We start from the raw sequence: 26,967 nt of genomic DNA on the forward strand, positions 1-26,967 counted from the left end.
CAAGCCTATCTCCTCGTCAGTCTCATACTGAAATTCACCGTTTACTCAGCCTGCTAAAACCTTGCTGCTATCCCTCATGTTGGACAAGGGAGTGCCTTTGGTGAGGGGTGGGGGATGCAAAGAGGACAAGTCAAGACATAGTTCAAACGGCTCATGGGGCTGAGAGGAATGCTTCAGACGCAGACTAGACAGAGGATGAAGAGATTGGTAGATGTGGCGTGGGATGGTAGAATGGAGGAAGGACTTAACACAGGCCTCAAAAAGGCAGCATCCCATCATTAAGGACCCCCGTCACCCAGGACAAGCCCTCTTCTCATTGTTACCATCAAGGATGAGGTACAGGAGCCTGAAGACACACATTAAGTGTTTCAGGGACAGCTTCTTCCCCTCCACCATCAGATTTCCAAATGGAAGAGGAACCTACTAACAATACCTCAGTATACTTTCTCTCTTTTTACATTATTTATTTAATTTATTTTAACCTATTTTATATACATATATGCTTCTTAATATAATTTAGTTTTCATTATTATGTATTGCAATGTACTGCTGCTGCAAAACAACAGATTTCACAACGTATACAAAGTGATTATTAAACCTGATTGTGATTCAATCAAAGCCTCCAACACCCGCAGGGAAGGTATCTGTGGACAGTGTTGGTGTGGCCTTTGGGCTCAGCGCACAGCACGGTTCCGCCATACCCACCTTGCTGTCTTGTGGGGTCCATTGCATTTGGTAACAGTGGCTGAGATCCCGGGACTCCGATAGGAGGCTACAGGAAAGGAAGGAAGGGTTAACACAGGGCAGGATTCTCATTTCCACTCCCCTCCACCTACGCCCAATCTCTGTCGCTACCTCCTGGGCTCCCAGGCTCACCACCACCACCCCCCCCCACATGCTCTCCAAGCAGTTGTCTGTCTTCTTGCAAAAGGGGGTCAGCTCAACGGGCACTGGTGGTGGCGTTCTCTGAGCACAGTTTCCAGTACTGAGCTCAGGACCAGTGGCTCCGCAGGTGCTGTAGCTCTTCCTTCGGGCTTCCACCTCTCATCATCCCCTAGCCTTAACTTCGCAGATTGAACAGACACTGATTTCTAGGTGGGGACCCACTGGTGGGTCTGATACTTGTTGCCCCCTCCCCTGTTACCTGTCTTACTTCTGATGCCCTGCATGGCTTCGTTCACAAGACCATAAGACATGGGACTAGAATAAGGCCATTTGGCCCATCATGTCAGCTCTGTTATTTGATCATGGCTGACTTATTTTCCCTTTCAGTCCCATTTTCTTGCTTTCTCCCTGTAACCTCTGACACCCTTACTAACTAAGAACTTGTCAACCTCTGCTTTAAACACACCCAATGATTTGTTCTCCACAGGCACCTGTCCCAATGAATTCCACAGATTCATCACCCTCTGGCTAAAGAAATTCTTATACTATTCTTCTATCCTTAAACTTGTGCCCTTTGGTCCTGGACTCCCCACTGTTGGAAACATCCTCATCACTTCTACCCTACCTGCATTTTTTAATATTTGGTATATTTCAATGAGATTATTCAATTCTCTAGTGAGTTCAGGTCCAGAGGCATCCAACGCTCCTCGTTCACTAACTGTTTCATTTGCAGGATCATTCTTGCAAACCTCCTCTGGTCCTTCTCCAATGCCAGCACATCCTTTCTCAGACATGAGACCTGAAAATGCAGGGCTCCGGGGCAGGGGGTGGCCTTAAAAGTGAAAGGTGTGACCTGGAATATCATATGGGCCCAGACCCAGGCAGGGGAACGGCTGGTTTGCAACGATCCAGCAGATTCTCAACCTCTCTCACTGAGGTGAGTTCCTGATTTCCACATGATGATGTCCTCAGTGCTGGGAGGCTAGTGTCCTGATGGAGCTGGCTGAGTTTACAACCCTCTGCAGCTTTTTCCTGTCCTGTGCACTGACCCCTCACCGATGCGATCAGTTAGAACTCTCCCCACAGAACGTCTGAGTGTATCCTGCACCCTATCGAAAAGTCAGGCCTGTAAACCTGGTGACACTCACCTGTGCTGATATCCGGAGCGAGTTCCGGGGTCCACCTGGGTACCGAGGAGACATGAAGGACTGTTGGGTGAGAAACACAGGTCCGTCACAAGGGAGGGTTCACTGTTACTCCAGATATTCCAGAAATTCCCAGCTACTCCCAGTACCTTTGAGAAGCTATGTGGAAGAGCCCCGCAGAGGACTTGGTGCATTGCCCAAGCCATGCTCCTCTGCAGCAGAAAATATCTGCACAGATGAAATTAGATCAGAGCTGGAGGCAAGATCTCTCTGCACAGTCCCATGCAACATTCCCAGGTCAGGGTCATAATTAGATCCAGAGGAAAGCGCCTTCTAGACGATCCCAACAAACATCCTCAGGGTGGGAATACCACAAATTAGATACAGGGGCAAGTTTCTTCTACACTGTCCTGTCAAACATTCCCAGGTAGGGTCAACTGGGGTTCAATGCACAGGAAAAGTCGTCTCTACACTCTCATATCAAGTTCTCCCTAGGCAGGAATGACACAATTGGATCTAGAGGAAAACTCCTTAGCCTAACTCATCCCTACAAATATCTCGGGGCAAGAATACTACAGGTCAGATACAGAGGAAAGTCCCCTCTACACTGTCCCATCAAACATTCTCCCCAGCAAGGGCTAAATAGAGAGTGAAGTTCCCTCCCACTGTCCCCTTCCTTATGACGTCGGACAGCACTCACCTGACCATGGGGTCCCATGATGGGGTTGTTGGGATTGTGTCGAGGTGCCTGACTGTGTTGTGTTGGTTGTGATCCAGGGGGACCCTTCAACAGAACAAAGTTGAAAAGAAATTAGTGACAATTGGGACAGACCTAGGTTAAATTGCATTATATCTCAGTTCACTGCACCCGGTCCAGGGAACCACACCAACCTGACTTTAGTTAGCTGATACTAACATCACATGAAGTTTACAATGGGCAAGGACATGGACAAAAAACTGGGGAGAAGGACTAACTAGGGGCACCCTCACAGAGGCACAATGGGCTGAATGGCCTTCTCCCGAGTGGGACTTTACATGACCCAAGGCCATCCTGAATAGTCGGAGTTTAACTATAGATGGGATCTGTTCTCCCAAGGCCACAAGACTCAGGGAAACCTCAGGAACTCTCTGTGACAGAGGGCTATGCTATGAAGTGTACTCAAAATCAGGAATGATGTAATACAATCTAAATATACAGGGAATGGGTGGTAAAATAGATGAATATGCTATTGACTAGTGAGACAGATTGTAAGGGTTGTAAAACTTATCTTTTAGGGACTGGGCATAAATTGGCTTTTTTTATTTAACTGATTATCGCAGGAATGTGTTTTCAAATCCCATTTTTATGAATTGAGGATCCAGAACAAGCCAACAGTAAGCAGTTAAAGTGTCAAACTTGGTTTTCTGTGCTGATGAAAGGGAATAAACAGTCAACATCTTGGCCCAAAATGTTGATGGTTTATTTCCCTCCATAGATGCTGCTTGACTCGCTGACTTCCTCCAGCATTTTGAGTGTGTTGTTTAGGATTTCCAGCACTGCAGAATCTCTTGTGTTGCTGATGGTTATTCATTGTTGTCTACTGACATCTGCTGGAGGACGTCTGCATGTGCAGCTGAGCCTGGATGTGCTGAGTCTACAGAAAAGTATTCTATCTTTGAATCAGTGCCTTGGAGATATGTGGCACTGCTGACCTTGAGGTTTAAATTCACAAATGATGTGGGCATGGGAAAAAGATAAACTATGGACTGGATTTTCTCTTTGGACTTCAGTGAACTGGTGCAAACTGGTATAAATGACTGAGGGACTTCAAAAACAAGTCAGAACTTCAAAAAAAACCTCCCTCTGCAACTGGATACTAGGCTTCCTGACTGGGAGACCTCAGTCAGTCCGGATCAGGAGCAGCATCTCCAACACCATCACACAGAGCACGGGGGACCCCAGGGCTGTGTGCTCAGTCCACTGCTGTTCACTCTGCTGACCCACAATTGTGCTGCAACACACAGCTCGAACCACATCATCAAGTTCGCCCATGAAACAACCGTGGTGGGTTTCATCAGCAAGAACAATGAGTCAGCTTACAGAGAGGAGGTGCAGTGGCTAACAGACTGGTGCAGAGCCAACAACCTGTCTCTGAATGTGAGCAAAACAAAAGAGATGGTTGTTGACTTCAGGAGGGCACAGAGCGACCACTCTTCACTGAACAGCGATGGCTCCTCGGTAGAGATCGTTAAGAGCACCAGAAATCTTGGTGTTCACCTGGCGGACAATCTCACCTGGTCCCTCAACACCAGCTCCATAGCAGAGAAAGCCCAGCAGTGTCTCTACTTTCTGAGAAGGCTGAGGAAAGTCCATCTCCCACCCCCTATCCTCATCACATTCTACAGGGGTTGTATTGAGAACATCCTGAGCAGCTGCATCACTGCCTGGTTCGGAAATTGCACCGTCTCGGATTGCAAGACCCTGCAGTGGATAGTGAGCTCAGCTGAGAAGATCATCAGGGTCTGTCTTCCTGCCATTACAGACATTTACACTACACGCTGCATCCGTAAAGCAAGCAGCATTATGAAGGACCCCATGCACCCCTCATACAAACTCTTCTCCTTCCTGCCATCTGGGAAAAGGCGCCGAAGCATTCGGGCTCTCACGACCAGACTATGTAACAGTTTCTTCCCCCAAGCTATCAGACTCCTCAATACCCAGAGTCTGGACTGACACCAACTTACTGCCCTCTATTGTGCCTATTGTCTTGCTTATTATTTATTGTAATGCCTGCACTGTTTTGTGCACTTTATGCAGTCCTGGGTAGGTCTGTAGTCTAGTGTAGTTTTTTCTGTATTGTTTTTACGTAGTTCAATGTAGTTTTTGTATTGTTTCATGTAACACCATGGTCCTGAAAAACGTCTCATTTTTACTGTGTACTGTACCAGCAGTTATGGTTGAAATGACAATAAAAAGTGACTTGACTTGAGGTACGTTGCCGATGAAACGTTTTTAAAAGTTTGTGTTAATTGTTCCACAACGTTGTCCAATTAATACATGGACAATATTACACCAATCTGTGTCCAGATTGTCAATTTTACTTAAAGTACATGCATAACATGGTTGGAACTATCAATGAAATCCTTCTGTGATTCCAGTTTTGTCGGGATTTGCTGCTTCATAAGTAATCCAGAGGTCAAACATCTGGACATCTTTACATAGAACATAGGACACAGAACACAGAACAGTACAGCACAGAAACAGGCTCTCCGGGCCACAGTGCTGTGCCAAACCAAACAAATTAGTAATCAAATTGCCAACTAAACTGAAGTTAATAAATTTCACGACAGATGCCAGTGGCCTTCTTAACCACCTTATCAACATGTGTAGCCAGTCGATGTTTCGGGCCGAGACCTTTTGTCAGGAAGGACGAAGGGTCGACTGTACTTCTTCCTATAGATGCTGCCTGGCCTGCTGCGTTCCACCAGCATTTTGCGTGTGTTGCTTGAATTTCCAGCATCTGCAGATTTCCTCATGTTTGCGTTAGTCAGAGACGATTTGCCCCACACATGCTGATTCTCCTTAATCAGGCCATTGTTTTTCAAATGCTCATAAATTTTATCTCTATGAGTCTTCTCCTTTGCTGGGTCACCATCAGGCTGCTGAACCAGCAAGGACTCACCTCAACTTTGAAACAATTCCACAACGCATGGACTCACTTTCAAGGACTCTGCAACTCACGCTCTCAGTGTTACTTATTTACTTATTTATTTTTAGTTTCCTGCTTCAATCAGGCTTCAATTGTACAAGTGCTCAAGAAGAATATGGTAGCTTGCCTCAATAAGTATCACTCAGTAGTACTTACATCCACTGTGGTTAAGTGCTTTGAGAGGTTGATCATGAAGCATATCAACTCCTGCCCGAGGAATGATTTGTATGCAGCTCAGTTTGCCTCCCGTCACAACAGTTCAACAGCAGATGCCATTTCATTGGCTCTTCACTCACCTCTGGACAGTGGGACAATGAAGACGCATACATCATGATGCTCTTCATTGATTACAGGTCAACAGTATCATCCCCTCAAAACTAATCACTCAGCTCCAAAACATAGGCCTTGATGCCTCCCAGTGCAATTGGATCATTGATTTCCTCACTTGCAAACCCCAATTAGTTCAGATTGGCAACAACATCTCCTCCACAATCACAATCAGCACGGGTGCACCACAAGGCTATGTGCTTAGCCCTCTGCTCTAGCTGCTTTACACTTATTACTGTGTTGCTAAGTACAAATTCAACACCATATTTGAGTTTTCTGATCACACCACTGTGGTTGACCAAATCAAAGGTGGTGATGAATCGTCACATGGGAGGGAGATTGAAAAACTGGTTGAATCATGCCTCAACAACCACCTCCCACTCAACATCAGCAAAATCAAAGAACTGATTATTGACTACGTGAGGAAGAAACCTCACGTAGCCCATGAGCCAGTCCTCATTAGGGGATCCGAGGTAACGAGATAACCTTAAAATTATTTGGCGTTATCATTTCAGACGATCTGCCCTGGGACCAGCACCGAAATGCCATCACAAAGAATGCACAACAGCACCTCTGCTTTCTTAGAGCTTTGCACCGATCTGGTGTGTCATCTAAAACTTTGACAAACTTTACAGATGTGCAGTAGAGAGTATCTTGACTGGCTGCAACACCACTGCCTGGGAATGGGAAAACTTATAGTGGATGCAGTCCATTCCTACACAGGCACAGCCCTCCCCACCATTAAACACATCTGCAGGGAACGCTGCCACAATAAAGCAGCCTCCATCATCAAGGAGCAGTGTTCCCTCTAATTTGCGATGACCAGTGCACGTAAAGATCTTTTGCTGTGCAACCTTTTGCCCAGTGACACCAAGAAGTGTGCACTGAATAATTCCAATAAAAGCAGTATAAATAAGGCAGTTCTAAAATTTGCAGACAAATCATCACAAACTCCACATTGTCAACACCGTCCACATCAGAAACCAGAAAGGGAAATGTGATTGTGTATGATTTTGAAATATACTTAACATACTAACAAGGTAGAAGGCTCTCTTCTCACTGCTGCCATCAGAAAGGAGGTACAGGAGCCTTAGGTCCCACACCATCAGGTTCAGGAATATTTGAAGTATTACCCTTCAATCATCAGGCTCCTGAACTAGCAGGGATTGCAGCACTCAACTCAACTCTGAACTGATTCCACAACCTATGGACTCACTTTTAAGGACTCTGCAACTCACATTCTCAGTATTTATTCATCCATCCATCCATCCATCCATCTATTTATTTATCTATCTATCTATCTATCTATTTATTTATTTGTTCATTTTAAAATGTGCAGTTTGTCTCCTTTTGCACATTGGTTGTTTGCTAGTCTTTGTGTGTAGATTTCATTAATTCTATTGCTTCTCTGTTCCACTGTCAACGCTGAAAGAAAATGAATCTCAATGTATTATACAGTGACATGTATGTACTTTGATAATAAATTGAACTTTGAAAGATCCCTTCACTGCAACAGCAAGGCTGAGGAAGCCCGGGGGTCCCTGATACTGTGAAAGGACATGGCAGTGGTTGTGACGGTAAGTTATTTCCACAAGTGAGGGTTTGAAAGCTGCTGAGTGGAAATACAAGGCAGCAATTCATGAGCAGTTTCTTTCCCCAGAACGTGTCGCTGGCTCCGACTGACAATGGTTGTGATGGCAATGTTGGTGCTGCTCTTATCAGGAAGCTGGAAGAGCATGCGAGAGAAAGCGGACAGCAATGGGCAAAATCCCTGTTCAATTATAGCTGTCGCAAATCAGTGGCAAGATGGCAAGAAGGGCAGCAGAGAGATGATCTACTGCTCTACGAATGGGGAGCTTACTCCTGCTTTATCAGGTTTTAACGTGCACAGGATGGCCTTGAACTCTGCTATCAGTCTACAAACTCACTAGACTCCATTAGACAGAACATGATACACTGGACACGCTCAGCAGGTCAGGCAATATCTGCGGAGAGGGAGACAGGGTTAACCCTTTCAGATTGCTGACTCTTCATCCAGGAGGAAAATGGAGGAAACAAATACGTTTTACGCTGCAGAGAGGGCGAGGGTGGAGAGAAGAAAGTGAATGTCTGTGATGGGTAGGAAATCAGAGCTGACCCATTGCTTTCGTTGCTGTCCAGCTGTAGATCAATGAGGAAGTTCGAGAGAGAGAGAGAGAGAGAGAGAGAGAGAGGAAAAAAACAACAAAAAGTACTTGCTAGAAATCTGAAATAAAAATGTTGGAAATACTTGCAAATCAGGTGGCATCCACGGAGAGAGAATAACTGAGATAATGATGTACAGAAAGCGGATGTAGTGGAACTGGCCAACTTTGACACAAAGGGAGAAGGCAGCTTACCCTGTGTTGGGAAAGATGTTACTAAACTAGGAATGCAGAAAAGAATTACCAGGGTGTTGCCTGGACTTGAAGGGCATGAGTTACAACGAGAGGTTATGTGGAGTATGTCTTTATTCCCTACAATGTAGGAGATCAAGGGGTGACCTGGCAGAGGTACATAAAAATCATGAGGGGCATAGACAGGATGAAAGCACATATTCTTTTTCTAAGGGAACTACAAATAAGAGTTAAAATCAGAGGCAAGTGATTTAAAAGGGACATGTGGCACCTTCTTGACACTAAAGGTGGTGAATATTTGGAATGGGCTTCTAGGAAATATTGACTGAGGCAAGCACGTTAGCCACTTGATAAATACATGGATAGGAGAGGTTTAAATTTTGAAGTAAATTTATTATCAAAGTATGTATATGTCACCATATACTACCTTAAGATTCATTCTAGAACATAGAACAGTACAACATAGGGACAGATTCTTCAGCTTAAAATGTTGTGCCAAGCCACTTAAATTAGTAATCAAATGGCCAACACAATGTCTTCTGCCTACACAATGCCCATGTCCTTCTGTTTTCCTCACATTCATATGCTTATTCAAAAGTCTCCGGAGTTTTTGCCTCTATCATCACTTCAGGCAGCACATTCCAGGCACCCACCTCTCTGTGTAAAAAAAACTTGCCTCGTTACATCTCCTTTGAAATTAACCCCTCTCACCTTAAATGCATGCTCTCTGATATTAAGCATTTCAACCCTGGGAGAAAGACACTGTCTGTCTACTCTATCTATATCTCTCATAATCTTATAAACCTCCATCAGATCTCCCCCCAGCCTCCACCACTCCAGAGAAAACAACCCAGGTTTTCCTCTTGTTATACCACACACCCTCTAAACCAGGCAGCATCCTGAGAAGCCTCTTCTGCACCCTCTCCAAAGCCTTGACATCCTTGCTATAATGGGGCAACCAGAACTGCATGCAATGCTGAACTAGAGTTTTATAAAGTTGCAAACAAGAGAAAATCTGCAGATGCTGGAAATCCAAGTAACACATGCAAGATGCTGGAGGAACTCAGCAGGCTAAGCAGCACCCATGGGAAAAAAGTACAGTTGATATTTCGGGCTGAAACCCTTCAGCAGGTCAGCCGAAGCTGCAACATTTTGAGCTCATTGCCTCGACTAATAAAGGCAAGTATGCCATATGCCTTCTTAATCACCCAAACAACCTGTGTAGCCACTTTCAGGGAGCTATGAACTTGGACCCCAAGATCCCTCTGCTCATCAACACTGTTACGAGTCTTGGCCTGAACAGTGTACTGTCTCTTTACATTTGACCTAACAAGGTGTAATGCTTCAGATTTAGCCAGATTAAACTCCATCTGCCATTTTGCTGCCCATATCTGCAAATGATCTATGAATATCCCAATGCATTCTTTGCCTGTCTTCTATGCTATCCACAACATCACCAATCTTCATATAATTGACAAACTTACTTACTAACCAATCCAGCTAAACTTTCATCTGGGCCATTTATATACATCACCCACAGCAGAGTTTCCAGTATAGATCCCTGTGGAACACCACTAATCACAGACCTCCAGCTGCAATAAATCCCTTCGACCACCACCCACTGTCTTCTTTGGGGCAAGCCAGTTCTGAATCCAAATGGCCAAATATTAATCTTCTGAATGACAGGCCTTGTCAAATGCCATTCTAACATCCACAGCTCTACCTTCATCAATCACCCTCGTCACCTCGTCAAAAAACTCACATTAGTAAGACAGGATTTGCCCTGCACAAAGCCCTGCTGCCTCTCCCTAATTATGCCACAGTTTTCCAAGTGCTCATGAACCCTGCCCCTAAGGATTCTCTCAGTAATTTCCCTACCACTGATGCGTGACTGTAGTTTCCTGGATCTTCCTTGGTTCCCTTCTTGAATGGAGCATTAGCTACTTGCCAGTCCTCCGGGACCTTTCCTGTGGCTAGGGAGGACACAACAATATTCCTCAAGGCCCCAGCGATCTCTTGCCTCTCTCAACAACCTGGGGTATATTCTGTCAGACCCTGGGGACTGATCTACATTAATACTCTTTAAGAGACCCAACACTATGTCCTCCTTTACCTCAAAAAGCCTTAGCATATCAATATGCTGCATACCTGTTCCTCAGTGTCCTGGGGGCTACAGGAGGGAACGTAGTTACAATCCCATCAGAGTGGTTGCACCCTTCCTATTTCTGGATTCTACCCACATAAACTCAGTGGCCGAGCTCTCTATTATGTCCTCTCTGAGTGCAGCTGTGATACTGTCCCTGATTAGTAGTGCAGCTTCTTCTTCCCCCACCCCAATTTACCCCCCCCCCCCCCCGGTTATCTTTTCTAAGACATCAAAACCCTGGGATATTAAGCATCCTTTCCTGATTATCTTGCAGACTTGACCAGTAGAACAAAGAAATACAATGGAATCAATGAAAAAATACATGCAAATAAAGACTGACAAACAACCAGTGTACATAAAGACCCATGCAAATACAAAAATAAATATATTAATAGGCAAATAGATAGATTGATAGATAGATGAGTTGTAGAGTCCTTGAAAGTGAGCCCATAGATTGTGGAATCAGTCCAGTGATAAGGTGAGTGGAGTTGTCCACACTGGTTCAAGGGTAATATCTGTGCCTGAACCTGGTGGTGTGGAAGCTAAAGCTCTTGTTCCTCCTTCCCGATGGCAGCCGCAAAAACAGAGCGGAGGTGGCGGAGACCCTTGTTGATGGGTGTTGCTTTTTTTGTGGAAGCACTCCCTGTGGATGGTTTAGAGGGCTCTGGGCTAAATGCAAGCAGATAGGACTAACTCTGACAACACAGCATGGATGAGTTGGGGTAAAGAGCCTGCTTCAGCACTGTAAGACTCTATGGCTCTACCTGAAATTGTTGAATTCACTACTGAGCCCCAAGGTTTACAATGTGCTTAAACAATCGATGAGCTGCTGTCCCTTCAGTTTACACTGGAGTTCATGGATCGACACAGCAGACCAAAGACAGGACTCGATTGAATTACTGCGTGAGGGGACTGAAAGCTCCGGGTCGCGCAAAGCATCACCTAATTAGCACTGGCACCCTCATTGCAAAGGAGTCCTCATTGTGAGCACTACAGGCTCTCAACCGGATTGGAAGAACTGCAAGTGTGCTGCTGGTTACCTAGAAGGACTGTTCGTACTCTTGGGCCGTTGGGAAGAGAAGCGATCAAAGGACAAATGTGTATTTCCTACGTTGTGTGGAAAAGTGCTGTGAGAAGGTGAATGAAGATGAAAGAGTGACGCAGTTACGGAGGGAATAGTTCCCTCAGAATGCTGAAAGCCGAAGGGTTGGGAAGATGCATCTGGTGGTGACATCACATCAAAGGCAGCATAAAATCTATTGAAAATAGAAGGTAGCGGATGGAAGCTGGGGGCAAGGGGAATGGCCTTTGTTCTGCCTGGGAGAGATGGTCAGAGAAGAGGATAAGGACACAGACGTGAACATTTAAGTATTTCATTTAGTATTTTATTTCATGTTTACCCTCAGAAATATTGTCTGTAAACAATTTTCACCGCAGATAAATTCTTGCAGTAAAAAAAATTAAATAAATGCTATTAGTTTTTCTCTTTGGAATATTAAAATTCCACCGGCACAAAGGAAGATTAAAATCCTGTTTTCTAATTTTTAACTGTAAATACGTAGACCAAGTTTGTGTGCACAGTAATTAATGTTACCTTGAGCAACACACACAAAACAATGGAGGAACTCTGCAAGTCAAGCAGCATCTAGGAAAATGAATAAGCATTTGCAGTTTTGGGCTGGGGCCCTCATCGGGACTGAAAAGAAAAGGGGAAGGCGCCAGAATAAAAAGGTGACCAGAGGGGAAGGAAGACAAACTAGAAGATGATAGGTGAAGACAAGTACGCGGGAAAAGTAAAGGGCTGGAGAAGAAGGAATCTAATAGGAGAAAAGGAAGATGGAGGGGCACGAGGGGGAAGTGATAGGCCGGTGAGAAGAGATATGAGGCCAGAGTAGAGAACAGAAAAAGAGGGAAGGGGGAGGGGGAAAAGAGAAATTACCATCAAGAGAAATCAATGTTCATGCCATCAGGTTGGAGGCTACCTGGACAGAATGTGAGGTGTTGCTCCTCCACCCTAAGGGTGGCCTCATCTTGGCAGGAGGCCATGGACCAACATGTTGGACTGGGAATGAAAATGGTTCACTACAAGTTAATTCCACTTTTGGCAGATGGTGCTGGACAAGGTGATCCCCCATTTTACATTGGGTCTTACCAGTGTAGTGGAGGCCACATTGGGAACACTGGACACAATAGACGACCCCAACGGATTCGCAGGTGAAGTGTTGCCTCACCTGGAAAGACAGTTTTGGGCCCTGAATGGAGGTGAGGGAGGAGGTGAAAGGGCAGGTGTAGCACTTCTGTCACTTGCAGTGATACGTGCCGGGACAGCGACGAAAGGACAAGGGAATCTGCAGAAAGCGGAGAATGGGGGCAAGTAAAGATGTGTTCAGTGGTAGGATCCCATTGAAGATGGTGGAAGCTGTGTGAATGGTCTGTTGAACGTGGCAGCTCTTGGGGTGGTAGGAGAGGCCAAAAGGAACTCTATCCCTGTTAAGGTGGCGGGAACACAGGGTGAATGCAAATGTCTGTGAAATGGAGGAGATGTGGGTGAGGGCTGCAACAATGGTGGAAGCAGGAAAACCCCGTTCTTTGAAGAAAGACATCTCTGATGTCCTCCTTCTTCAAAGAATGGGGTTTCCCTTCCTCCACAATTGATGCTGCTCTCCCCCATATCTCCTCCATTTTCTAGGTATCTGTGTTCACCCCATTTTCCCGTTGCCCTCACAGGAACAGAGTACCTCTTGTCCTCACTTACCATCCCATGAGCCTCCACATCCAACACATCATTCTCCGCAACTTCCACTGCCCACCAAACACATCTTTACTCCCCAACCCCCCCCCCACTCCCTGCTTTCAGCAGGGATCACTCCTTCTGTGATTCCCTACTTCATTTGTCCCTCCCCACTAACCTCCCTCCTGACACTTACCCCTGAAAGTGACAGAAGTGCTGTACCTGCCCATATACACCTCCACTTAAGTTCCAAACAGTCCTTCCAGGCGAGGCAACACTTCACCTGTGAACCTGCTGGGGTCGTCCATTGTGTCCAGTGCTCCTGATGCGGCCTCCCCTACATTGGTGAGACCCATCGTAAATTGGGGTGCTGTTTTGTTGAACACCTCCGCTCCAGGCACCAAAAACATAATTTCCTGGTGGCCAACTATTTTCATTCCTCTCCCCAATTCCTGGTCCAACATGTCGATCCATGGCCTCCTGCCACAGTGAGACTAGCCTCAGCATGGAGGAGAAACAACTCATATTCCATAAAAGTAGTCTCCAACCTGTTGACATTAAAATTGATTTCTCCTTCTGGTACTTTTTATTTTATTCCCTTTCCCCTTCCCTCTTCCTCTATTTACTACTCTGGACTCTTACCTCTTCTCCTTACATACCTATCACCTTCCCCTGGTGCCCCTCCTTTGTCCCTTTCTCCCATGGTCTACTCTCCTTTCTTATCAGAATCCTTCTTCTCCAGCCCTTTACCTTTCCCACCTACCTGGCTTCACCTATCACCTTCTAGTCTGTGCTCCCACCTCTTCTTTTCATTCTGGCGTCTACTCCCTTCCTTTCCAGTCCTGATGAAGTCTCTTGGCCTGAAACGTCAAATGTTTATTTGCTTCCGTAGCTGCTGCCTGATCTGCCAAGTTCCTCCAGCATTTTGTGTGTGTTGATCTAGATTTCCAGCATTAGCACACTCTTGTTGAAGAGATGACTATTTAGCAAAAATAATGTACAATAAGTGGATAATACTTATAAAGGAGGTAAAAATGGAAAGAAATTTTAAATCTGTGAGCAAACATTGACAACTTTATTAGTATGTTTTGCAAATGCATGTTTAATGGTTAAAATGGTAAATATTTAGAAATCTTTGAGAAGGTGGGATTCAAAACATTGTACTGGCGTAGAACTGATAGTGTTTAAAAATTATTTCAAGCTCTCAAACATGAAATCCCCTGGACGAGTCTACTGCATTAAACACAGTTTGTTCCTAGTTAGTTCCTGTTTACTTGAAGACAGACCATACAGAATAAACTTTGTGTTATCATGAAAATGGCTTAAGATGTCAGGACTTGTTATATGCAACTAAGAAAAAAATGATTCATGTGAGTGAAGCTCAGAGTCAATTCTGATCGTAAGTCTGGCTCTTACCCCAAGAAAAGATTACGCACCACTGGAATATAAGGATTTGGTGATAGGTGAAATGGAGAGGGCTGAAAGGAGACTTGTGTGGAATCAGCTGGCAGAATGGTCTTCTTTAATTCTTTTCAGTAATGTTAACTGAATTGCAGTCCTGAACTGAATGTAAACTTGATCCTTACCCCTTTTACAATGTGGTGGAATAACTAGTCACAATAACTGCTGTTTTTAACCAGCAATTGCTTTGTAGTATGAAGCGAAATGTATTGAATTAATGTGTAGATATAACTGGGGTTTAATTTTCGGTTCAGGCAAGGTTGAAAGTGCGGGAGCAGGGATCTATTGCTTTTTAGCTCTTTGAATGTTTTCAGACTATCAGAAAGAAATGCTTGCTGGTGAAGAAGGCAGGAACAGATATCACCACATGATGGCAGTGTCGTTCAACGAATGAAAGAACAGCCAATTAAACAATAATAAAAGCAGAAAATGTTGTAATTACTCAGGTTAGGTAGCATCTGCGGAGACAGAAAAATAATTGACATTTCAGGATCCTTAACCTGAAATGTTAAACTTGTTTCTCTCTTCACAGATGCTGAGTATTTTCTGTTTTTATTTCTGGTTTCAAGCATCTACATTTTTCCACTTTTTTTTGGGCCAAAAACGTTGTGCAAGGTTGGAGAGAAAATTGGGAAGAATGAAATATCAGAGAATGTAAATAAAACAGACAGTAAAATGTCAGAGAGGTTTAGAGGGCATGAAATGGAGAGCAGAAAACAGAGAGGGAGTCAAAGAGAGCACAGAGATAGCAGAGATGTGTGTGGAGTGAGTGGCAAGGTGGACAAGCCAGACACTGGAGTAATGGCTCCTACTCTGTGGCCATGATTCACTTTGGGATTTCAAATACAAAAGATGACGTTGTAAAAATGCTGGTCAGGTATTGCAGGACGTGTTTACGACATGTTGACTACATTGCTTTGATGGTCTAAGGAATGCTCTAGGGTTTCGGTGAGGTCATGGCTAAGAGATTCAGAAGGCAGAGATCCAGTGAGGAGACAGAGAAGGTGGAGAGATAACGGAAGTGGTGCCAGACAATTAGCCGATGGGCTCGGAGAGAGATATACAGGCTGGTGAGAGGAACTAGAAAGGAGGGAGGAGAGGGAAAAAAGAGACAAGGGGAGGGAATAAAGTGAAACACAAACCGGAGAGAGGATGCAGTGAGTTGATAGCGTGACACAGAGGCAGCAGACTGAGTGGAAGATGCATAGAGAGAAAACGAACAGCAAAGAGAGGGTACGGAAAAGATGAGCTGACACAGGGAGATTGCAGAGGCAAGTAAAAAAATGCTCTCCAGTGTGTTAACCTAGGGTCTCATTTTTAGCCCAATCCAAATATAAGGTGCTATCAATGGGATATTCACCACAGCAGGCATCACCGAGCAGCTTGAACGAACTTTCTTTGGATGTGTTCTGATCAGATGTGATGGACAGCAGAAAGCCTTTGTTCAGGGATGTTGGAATCTCAGTGGATGACACAGTGAACAGCGGGATCAAATGCATCCCCCTTCTCATTTTGGGGTTCGGGATCTCACCCACCACAAGGAGCACAGGAGAGTAACCAATCATTTGCGCAAACCTGGCTGCGGAGGGGTTCCTGGACCACATTAAAAGCCTAGAAACATCGAGCCAGCCGATGGCTCTGCCATTCAATAGTATCACAGCAGATACGATCCAGGCCACAACACTTTCCTGCCAGTCCCCATAACCAATGACTTTAGACAAAGAATCTGTCTCCACCTGAACATATCCAGCAACTTTGCCTTACGGCACTTGTGTCAGAGAACTCCATAGTCACAACCCTCTGAGAAAGAAATTCTTCCCCATCTCCATCTCAAAGGGCTAACTAATCCCACTGTTATAGGATATCTGATTGCTCCCCCGTATGATAAGATGGATTCCTGACCTCACAATCTACCTCATCGTGACCTTAAACCTTATTGACCGCCTGCACTGCACTTCCTCTGCAACTATTACACCTCATTCAGCTGTTTTCCCTTCTACTGCCTCAATATACTGGTATACTGGTGAAATGACCTGTACGGATGGTATGCAAGGCAAAGTTTTTGACAATAATAAACCAATTTATCAATCTTAATCTGAACCATACCCTCTAGCTTTAGATAGCCCCACCAGGAGAAACATCTTGTAAAACTGTGCCCCCCCACCCCCGCCGCTCACCAGATCTTGCGTTTCTAAGATCACCTTTAATTCTACTGAACAATGAACCTCATCAGACTACCCCTTCACCCTGGGCACCATTTCATGCACGTGCTTGTTGCTGCATCTGGTGCGGTTTTTAAACCAGAGTGTTGGACCCAAGTCCTCCTGTGCCCCACCATGTAGAGCCACACACCACTCCCCCCCCCCACCCCCCATCACCACCACCACCACCACCACCACAGTATTTGAGCCGTGAGTACCTGGAAGAAGCCGGGTGGCAGAGGGACCCCCGGAGCCCCCTCGCCAGGAGTCACGTTGCCAAGCACAGGGCTCGGAGCTGCTGCCGCACTCTGTGAAAAGACGCAAGAAGCAGTGGGTTAGAATGTGGGGCAAGAGGTCACACTCAGCCAGAGGGGGAGCCAGCACACTTCCTGCCCATCATAACTAACCCCAGCTCTGTGGGGTGACCGAAGCAAACGGGCAGCTACCTCTTCCACTGTAGGGCACGCTGCACCCTTCTTCAGTGAATCAAAGTAATGTTTCCGGGTCAAAGAATACACAGGAAGAGATCAGACTCAGAGTCTGAAAAGTCACCCGCACACAAGCACAAGGGAGAGCCATTGGACCCATCACATCTCAAGGCCCATTCACAGAGGCTGAGAGTAAAGGAGGCAAACAGCCAGCATCAAAGCAGTGGGTGCACATTGTGGAGAGAGTTACAGGCTGGATTATTGTCGGGGTTCAGGGGTTTTACATATAAATAGATCCTTGGGAATGAGTTCCAAGCTGGAACCCATCGGGTGGTTTATAGAATAACAGATGAGGGAGTAACATGAGAGTGAGATACAGGCTAGAACCCAGTCAGGGGATTTATATAGAGAATAAAGAACAACCAGGAGTGTGTCGTATATTGGAATCTGCCTGAAGGATTCTGGGGGGGGGGGGGGGGGGGGGTGAAATCATACATAGAATAACAAATACCCTGGAATGAGTTACAGACTAGAATCTGATCATGGGGTTCTGTGGGTTTATATATAAAGCAGGCTATCCAGGATTGAGATACAGTTTTGAGCCAATTGAAGGGTTTAGTTGTTGACGTATTGAACAACAGATACTGGGACTTATTTACAGACTGCATTCTGGGGGAGGGTTATATGTAGAACAGGCTCATGCTGGGGCTGGCATTGAGCATTCCCCTGTCCCGTTAGACAGAAGCCTGAAAACAGGTACCACCAGGCTCAAGGATAGCTTCTATCCCACCGTCACCAGACTTTCGAACGGACCTCTTGTATGATAAGACGGCCTTGCAATCTACCTCATATGATCTTGCACTTCATTATTTACCTGCACTGCTCTCTTCACCAGCTTTTACACTTTATTCTGCCTTGCTAGTGTTTTACCTTATTCTATCTCAATGCACTGTGTAACGATCTGATCTGCTAGACAGCACACAAGACAAGCTTTTCACTGTATCTCGGTAGCAAAACCAAAAATCAACAAAAAAAATCCGACCGAGCTACAGGTCAGAATGGGATCGAGAGGTTTGGTGGATTCACATTCGGAATAACAAAGCCCCTGGATAGAATCTGATCCAAGAGGTTCAGGGAGGTGGAGTTTATGTAGAGAGTAACAGATACTGGGAGTTAGATACAGGGATTCAAGGGGTTTATATACATTGAATCACAGATACCCAACAGTGGAATCTGATTGAATGTTCGCAGGGGGTTTATATAGAGAATAATAGTTAACCAAGTGTGAATCATTTATGCAGCTCTAATATTTTAAACAGTGCCTTTCAATTTCTGATATAATTTAGGGTTTAATCTCAGATATATTTCAACGTTTAATCTTATTTACCCCTACTGTTCCTGCTGCAGCTGGGTCGGGTGGAGAGGCTCTGATTGGAGTGTGGGGCTGTGGATAATCATGCTGACTTGGCTGCAGACAGGGCCGGGGTGACGCTGGGATCGGTGGCTGTGTTACACACAGGGCAGGATCACATCAGAACCTGCTGCCTCTCCTCAGACTCCCACCCTACGGTGGGGCTGGCACCGATCGCTCCTTCCCCCTCCCCACCCCCAGCCATACCCCAGGTTATCCTAGCACAGCATGCTGTGCCTTCCCCCACCTGATCAGAGAGTGGTTTATTGAGGTCCGGCCATGCATACTAATCCGACGAGCGGCTGCAGGAGCAGCTTGCTTTCGGCAGTTCCAACCTGCACGGGCCCAGGGCTCACCCGGAACCCAGGGGCTGGGGGGCATAGCACCGTGCATCGTCCCCACAGGGGCAGACACTCCATCCACTCCCAGCCCCCTGCACTCCCCACCCAGGCTGCTCCAGCTCCATCAGCAGAGGGGTTATTCATTACAGGGTGCGGGGTGGAGTTAGTCAGCACAGGCCGTTCAGCCATGACCAGTATCACAGGCAAACTTACGTGTCACAGAGGGAGGCACACACAGACACAAACACAAAGTGTCTCACATACACACACAGACACCTGCACACAGAAAGTGCAACACACACACATACACACCAGCACAGACACACACACAAAAATGCAACACACACATACACGCACAGTGTCAGAGTGTGACACACACACACAGAGAAAACGCAACACACACACATACACACCAGCAGACACACACACATACACGCACAGTGTCAGAGTGTGACACACACACACAGAGAAAACGCAACACACACACATACACACCAGCACAGACACACACACAAAAATGCAACACACACATAGACATACGCAGAGTCTAAGTGTGACACACTCACACACACACACACACACACACACACACACACACACACACACACACACACACACACACACACACACACACACACACACTTCAATTAGACAAAAAACAAACACACACACCAGAGCCCCCTCCCTTCCTTGGTTTATCCTCTTCCTTTTCCTGCCTGCCCAAGCCATCGCCATTCCCTCTATACCCCGTCCTTAGCACCGCAGTCTCATTGCCCCTCCGCACATTAAATGGATGAACCTGCCCTCCTGGACACACTCTGATGGCTTGAATTAGGCAGCCTGGTCCTGACCTAACCAGTCACTGTAAATCCGGGACTGAAAGGGTTAAAGAAAATAAACACGCCATAGGTTTACAAGGAAAAAATATCTGAAGCTTTTCAGGCGATGATCTGAATTTTAAATGAGGGCAGAGAGGAGAGCAAAGCACCGCACTGTGCTGTTGCTGTGCTCGACAGTCCCTCTCACAGCTCCGTGCAGTGAACTCTCCACTTCAACAACCTGTGGTGGATTCAAAACTATTAAAAATTAATCGGTTCGGAGGCAGATCAGGAGACGCCTCTCCTGACTCGAGTAAAATCCATCCCTTGGTCAGGTGAACGGGCTCTACACTACCAGTAACCATGGAAACCCATGCTTCCAATGCCTCTCGAGTCCCCATTAAAACCCTCCACCTGGCAATCACTCAATGCCTCTGAGAGTTGGGTCTGTATCATTAGCTTAGCAAACCCTGCAGGTATAAAAAAAACACAATTCTACTTACAGCTCATACATACACTATTTTTTTTAAACAGGAAATGATTCCTCCATTGAACCAAGAATCTTAGCTCTGCCTATATTTTTGAGTTGGGCAAGCCAGTGTTTATTGCCAGCCCCTAACGGTCAGAAGGCGCTCCTGTGGTGTTGTGTGTGAGAGGTTTCAGGATTAGACCCAGTGGCGGCGAAGGAAGTTGGGAACACCATCACCTCCATGTGCCCCTGACATGCGTCTACCATCCTTGTCCTTTATGGTGGTATGGCTTCGGGGGGCAGGGTGACCTACTCGGAGAGATAGTCAACTGGAGGGTGTCTCATAGATGGCACTGACTGCTGTATAGTACCGTGGTAAAGGGGGATAAATGTTGACGATAGGGGAGGTGGGGTTGTCAATCGAGCAGGCTGCTTTGTCCTGGGTGGTTTTAATCTTCTCAGTGTGTGGATGTGTGGAGAGTGCCATCACACTCCTGAATGTGACGATATAAAGACTTTGGGATATCAGGAGGTGGGTCACTTACTGCAGGATATCCACCATCCAGCCCACTCAAGTCCATCCCAGCCCCCTTGGAAGTGTCACTCACGAGCCCTGCTCATCCACCGCAGCGGCTGCCGACAGCGTGGCCAACCACGGACCGCCTCACAGCCAAGGCGGGCAGGTTCGGTAATGTAGCAGTTAAGTTATTCGACTAGTAGCTGAGTTCTGGTCCAGTGATCCAGAAACGAGAGTACAAATCCCACCTCAACTGCAGGAGAATTTACATCCAAGTAATTCAATATCTCTGGAATTAAAAACAGAGTCTCAGTAACTGTAACTGTGAAACGACTAGGTTTTCACCAAATCCCAACTGATTCAATGAGTCCCTTCAGGGAGGGAACCTGTTGCCCTTAACCAGTGCAACGTAAACCTCCTCAGTTCAGGGGCAATTAATGATGGGCATAAAATATCAGCATTGTCAGCAACGTCCACGTCCCTCACAGAAATAAATGTAACACAACGGTGTCTCCCCCTCCATGAATGGGTACTGAGGCTAATCCTATTCCCATCTGAATCAGATAACCCCACTTCAGTGTCAGGGTCTCATTCTCCTGCACGCTACAGTTCAGCAGGGTAGGTCAGGCCCTTTTACCCTTTACCTCTTCCACCACCCACCCCCCCAGCTTCATTCTTCCTACCCCTCCTTCAACCACCTACCTTTCTCCTCACCTGGTCTCAGCTATCCCCTGTAAGTTTATATTCCTTCTGCACCCTCCCACCTTCTTATCCTGGCTTCTGCCCCCTTCATTTACTATCCTCAAGAAGGGTCTTCACCCGAAACACTTTCCCCTCCATTGATGCTGCCTGACCTGCCAAGTCTCTCCAGCATTTTGTGTGAGATGCTGTGGGCAGGTTAGATGTGGGTCAGCCTGTGTGTTGCCAAGGTGTTTCCTTTTTCCCACTGTCCTCTATTGAATCCCAATGAAATTGGGATCATTGACCAACTTGGTCATTGCTTAACAATGGAGTGAAAGCTTAGTCAGGAGAAAGGATGTGTCACGGGACCAGTACTGAGGGAGAGTGGAGCACCTGAATGGAGGAACTGAGGAAGTATCACACTGTTGGTGGGTTCATACCGAGGGAATGTCACACTGTTGGAGAGTTCATACCGAGGGAATGTCACACTGTTGGAGGGTTCATACCGAGGGAATGTCACACTGTTGGAGGGTTCATACCGAGGGAGTGTCACACTGTTGGAGAGTTCATACCGAGGGAGTGTCACACTGTTGGAGGGTTCATACCGAGGGAGTGTCACACTGTTGGAGGGCCCATACCGAGGGAGTGTCACACTGTTGGAGGGCCCATACCGAGGGAGTGTCACACTGTTGGAGGGTTCATACCGAGGGAGTGTCACACTGTTGGTGGGTTCATACCGAGGGAGTGTCACACTGTTGGACGGCCCATACCGAGGGAGTGTCACACTGTTGGAGGGTTCATACCGAGGGAGTGTCACACTGTTGGTGGGTTCATACCGAGGGAGTGTCACACTGTTGGAGGGTTCATACCGAGGGAGTGTCACACTGTTGGTGGGTTCATACCGAGGGAGTGTCACACTGTTGGAGAGTTCATACCGAGGGAGTGTAACACTGTTGGAGGGCCCATACCAAGGGAGTGTCACACTGTTGGAGGGCCCATACCATGGGAGTGTCACACTGTTGGAGGGTTCATACCGAGGGAGTGTCACACTGTTGGAGAGTTCATACCGAGGGAGTGTCACACTGTTGGAGGGTTCATACCGAGGGAGTGTCACACTGTTGGAGGGCCCATACCAAGGGAGTGTCACACTGTTGGTGGGTTCATACCGAGGGAGTGTCACACTGTTGGAGAGTCTATACCGAGGGAGTGTCACACTGTTGGTGGGTTCATACCGAGGGAGTGTCACACTGTTGGAGGGCCCATACCGAGGGAGTGTCACACTGTTGGAGGGTTCATACCGAGGGAGTGTCACACTGTTGGAGAGTTCATACCGAGGGAGTGTCACACTGTTGGAGAGTTCATACCGAGGGAGTGTCACACTGTTGGAGGGTTCATACCGAGGGAGTGTCACACTGTTGGAGAGTTCATACCGAGGGAGTGTCACACTGTTGGAGGGTTCATACCGAGGGAGTGTCACACTGTTGGAGAGTTCATACCGAGGGAGTGTCACACTGTTGGAGAGTTCATACCGAGGGAGTGTCACACTGTTGGACGGCCCATACCAAGGGAGTGTCACACTGTTGGACGGCCCATACCGAGGGAGTGTCACACTGTTGGAGGGTTCATACCGAGGGAGTGTCACACTGTCGGAGGATTCATACCGAGGGAGTGTCACACTGTTGGAGGGCCCATACCGAGGGAGTGTCACACTGTTGGTGGGTTCATACCGAGGGAGTGTCACACTGTTGGAGGATTCATACCGAGGGAGTGTCGCACTGTTGGAGGGTTCATACCGAGGGAGTGTCACACTGTTGGAGGGTTCATACCGAGGGAGTGTCACACTGTTGGTGGGTTCATACCGAGGGAGTGTCACACTGTTGGTGGGTTCATACCGAGGGAGTGTCACACTGTTGGAGGGCCCATACCGAGGGAGTGTCACACTGTTGGAGGGTTCATACTGAGGGAGTGTCGCACTGTTGGAGGGTTCATACCGAGGGAGTGTCACACTGTTGGAGGGTTCATACCGAGGGAGTGTCACACTGTTGGTGGGTTCATACCGAGGGAGTGTCACACTGTTGGAGGGTTCATACCGAGGGAGTGTCACACTGTTGGAGGGCCCATACCAAGGGAGTGTCACACTGTTGGACAGTTCATACCGAGGGAGTGTCACACTGTTGGAGGGTTCATACCGAGGGAGTGTCACACTGTTGGAGAGTTCATACCAAGGGAGTGTCACACTGTTGGAGAGTTCATACCGAGGGAGTGTCACACTGTTGGAGAGTTCATACCGAGGGAGTGTCACACTGTTGGAGAGTCTATACCGAGGGAGTGTCACACTGTTGGAGGGTTCATACCGAGGGAGTGTCACACTGTTGGAGGGTTCATACCGAGGGAGTGTCACACTGTTGGAGAGTTCATACCGAGGGAGTGTCACACTGTTGGAGGGTTCATACCGAGGGAGTGTCACACTGTTGGTGGGTTCATACCGAGGGAGTGTCACACTGTTGGTGGGTTCATACCGAGGGAGTGTCACACTGTTGGAGGGTTCATACCGAGGGAGTGTCACACTGTTGGTGGGTTCATACCGAGGGAGTGTCACACTGTTGGTGGGTTCATACCGAGGGAGTGTCACACTGTTGGAGGGTTCATACCGAGGGAGTGTCACACTGTTGGTGGGTTCATACCGAGGGAGTGTCACACTGTTGGAGAGTTCATACCGAGGGAGTGTCACACTGTTGGAGGTCTCATACCGAGGGAGTGTCACACTGTTGGAGGGTTCATACCGAGGGAGTGTCACACTGTTGGAGAGTTCATACCGAGGGAGTATCACACTGTTGGTGGGTTCATACCGAGGGAGTGTCACACTGTTGGTGGGTTCATACCAAGGGAGTGTCACACTGTTGGAGGGTTCATACCAAGGGAGTGTCACACTGTTGGTGGGTTCATACCGAGGGAGTGTCACACTGTTGGAGGGCCCATACCAAGGGAGTGTCACACTGTTGGAGGGCCCATACCGAGGGAGTGTCACACTGTTGGAGTGCCCATACCAAGGGAGTGTCACACTGTTGGAGGGCCCATACCAAGGGAGTGTCACACTGTTGGAGGGTTCATACCGAGGGAGTGTCACACTGTTGGTGGGTTCATACCGAGGGAGTGTCACACTGTTGGAGGGCCCATACCAAGGGAGTGTCACACTGTTGGAGGGTTCATACCGAGGGAGTGTCACACTGTTGGTGGGTTCATACCGAGGGAGTGTCACACTGTTGGAGGGCCCATACCAAGGGAGTGTCACACTGTTGGAGGGTTCATACCGAGGGAGTGTCACACTGTTGGTGGGTTCATACCGAGGGAGTGTCACACTGTTGGAGGGCCCATACCAAGGGAGTGTCACACTGTTGGTGGGTTCATACCGAGGGAGTGTCACACTGTTGGAGAGTTCATACCGAGGGAGTGTCACACTGTTGGAGGGTTCATACCAAGGGAGTGTCACACTGTTGGAGGGTTCATACCGAGGGAGTGTCACACTGTTGGAGGGCCCATACCAAGGGAGTGTCACACTGTTGGTGGGTTCATACCGAGGGAATGTCACACTGTTGGAGAGTCTATACCGAGGATGTGTCATACTATTGGAGGAACTGTAGCAAGTACCGCTGCACTGACAAAGGGGCTGCGCTGAGGGAGTGTCGCACTGTTGTTAAGGCAAGACTGCTGAGAGCTTGCTGCAGTGTTTGGGGGTCATGAATGGGAGGACGAACACTGAGGGGATGCTGCAAACAGTAGAACGGTGCTGAGGATGCGTGGGCTGCAGGAGGAGCAATGCTGAGGGAACGTTGTGATGTTGGGTGTGCAGTGCTGCTAGAAGGAGATACTGTCCTGTTGATTGGGGTGCACGTAGGCCTCTGCTCTACTGGAGGGCATGCACGCAAAGGGTGCTGCGATGACAGAATGCCACACAGTGGTGGAGAAGCATTGCCTTGAAGAACAGGCTGTAGTAATGGGGAACTATGGTTGGTGAGGCAGTACTGGAAGGGCGTTGTGGTCTTGGAAGAGTAGGTCTGAGGGAGTGCAGGAGAGTTGAAGGAATAGTGCTGTGGGTGGGTTGAGGAAATGTCACGCTCTCAGAAAACCAGTCCTGACTGAATGCTGTGCTGTTAGAGAGTGACTGCACCGCCATAAAAATGATGTCCTTCAAGCCAGTTCCCAGAAATGCTGAAGGCTGGTGGAGGGCTGCTTGAATTATTCTCTTGGTATTTGTGGCCTGAATCTTCCCTCATTTGTAACCAAAAAATGACTGCTAGTTCATTCCATTCCGTTCTTGGTTTACCAAAAATACCAACACTGACAACATTCGGAGGTTATTGATTAGTCTGACGGCATTTTTATGTGAACTGGAACAGTGCGGGGAACAAATGAGACTTGCTCATCCACAGAGTCCAATGCTTCATCTTAATGCTTGCTTTCCACCCACTGGTCCAATCAGCTGTTAAATCACAGAACTGCTCAGATGCACCCTATTTACTGTCAGCTCAGCTACTGCTGAAACTGGGCGTGCTAGGGTGCCACAGTAGCGTAGCGGTTAGCTCAATCGCTTTACAGCGCCAGGTGATCACAGACTGGGGTTTGATTTCACTGCTGTCTGTAAGGAGTTTGAACATTCTCCCTGTGACCATAGGGGCTTCCTCCAGGTGCTCTGCTTCCTCCCGCATCTCAAGGACGTACAGTGAGGGCTAGCAAGCCGTGGGCATGCTACGTTGGTGCTGGAAGTATGACGTCACTTGCAGGCTGCCTCAGCACAACCCTCGCTGATTTGATTTGATGCAAATAAAGCACTTCACAGTACGTACCAATGTTTCGATGTATACGTGACAAATAAAGCTAATCTTATCTTTTAGAAAACCTTCATCTGCACCCTATTTATCTCTACCCTGCACCTTTACATGTTGGAGTTTAAAAGAAAGAAGGGTGATCTTATTGGAATACTGTAGATCCCTTGGGGCAAGGCAGAGTAGGCGGTGTGATATTGTCGCTAGGGAGACAGTCTCGTATGAGGGGGCTGGGATAACACGGAGGTGCTCAGGAACCTCTGGGATTCTCCACCTCGGAATGTTTTATTTAATTAGGTCGAGATGCTGCACTGTAACAGGTCCTTCTGGCCCAATGAGCCTAAGCCAAGCAATCACACCCTTGTGAGCAGTTACAAACAAGAGAAAATCTACAGATGCTGGAAATCCAAGCAACACACACAAAATGTTGAAGGAACTCAGCAGGCCAGGCAGCATCTATGGAAAAGGGTAAACAGTTGATGTTAGGGCCGAGACCCTTCATCAGGATTGTTCTTCAGT

General features: G+C 47.2%; 1 protein-coding gene across 4 annotated transcripts in view; it reads right to left on the reverse strand.

Moving 5' to 3' along the window:
- ssbp4 (single stranded DNA binding protein 4) overlaps positions 1 to 26,967 on the reverse strand; it is a 160,593-nt gene that overhangs the window by 23,570 nt on the left and 110,056 nt on the right. For 3 of the 4 annotated variants that reach the window (XM_073068501.1, XM_073068502.1, XM_073068499.1), the window contains 4 exons: positions 17,179 to 17,268; positions 2,731 to 2,814; positions 2,034 to 2,093; positions 706 to 772 (listed from right to left, as the gene is read on the reverse strand). In XM_073068501.1, coding sequence (XP_072924602.1) covers positions 706 to 772; positions 2,034 to 2,093; positions 2,731 to 2,814; positions 17,179 to 17,268 — 301 coding nt within the window. The remainder of the gene's footprint in view (positions 1 to 705; positions 773 to 2,033; positions 2,094 to 2,730; positions 2,815 to 17,178; positions 17,269 to 26,967) is intronic. The other variant, XM_073068500.1, reaches the window with a different exon arrangement.

This window comes from Hemitrygon akajei, chromosome 16 (genome assembly GCF_048418815.1).
Source record: "Hemitrygon akajei chromosome 16, sHemAka1.3, whole genome shotgun sequence".
Taxonomy (NCBI): Eukaryota; Metazoa; Chordata; class Chondrichthyes; order Myliobatiformes; family Dasyatidae; genus Hemitrygon; species Hemitrygon akajei.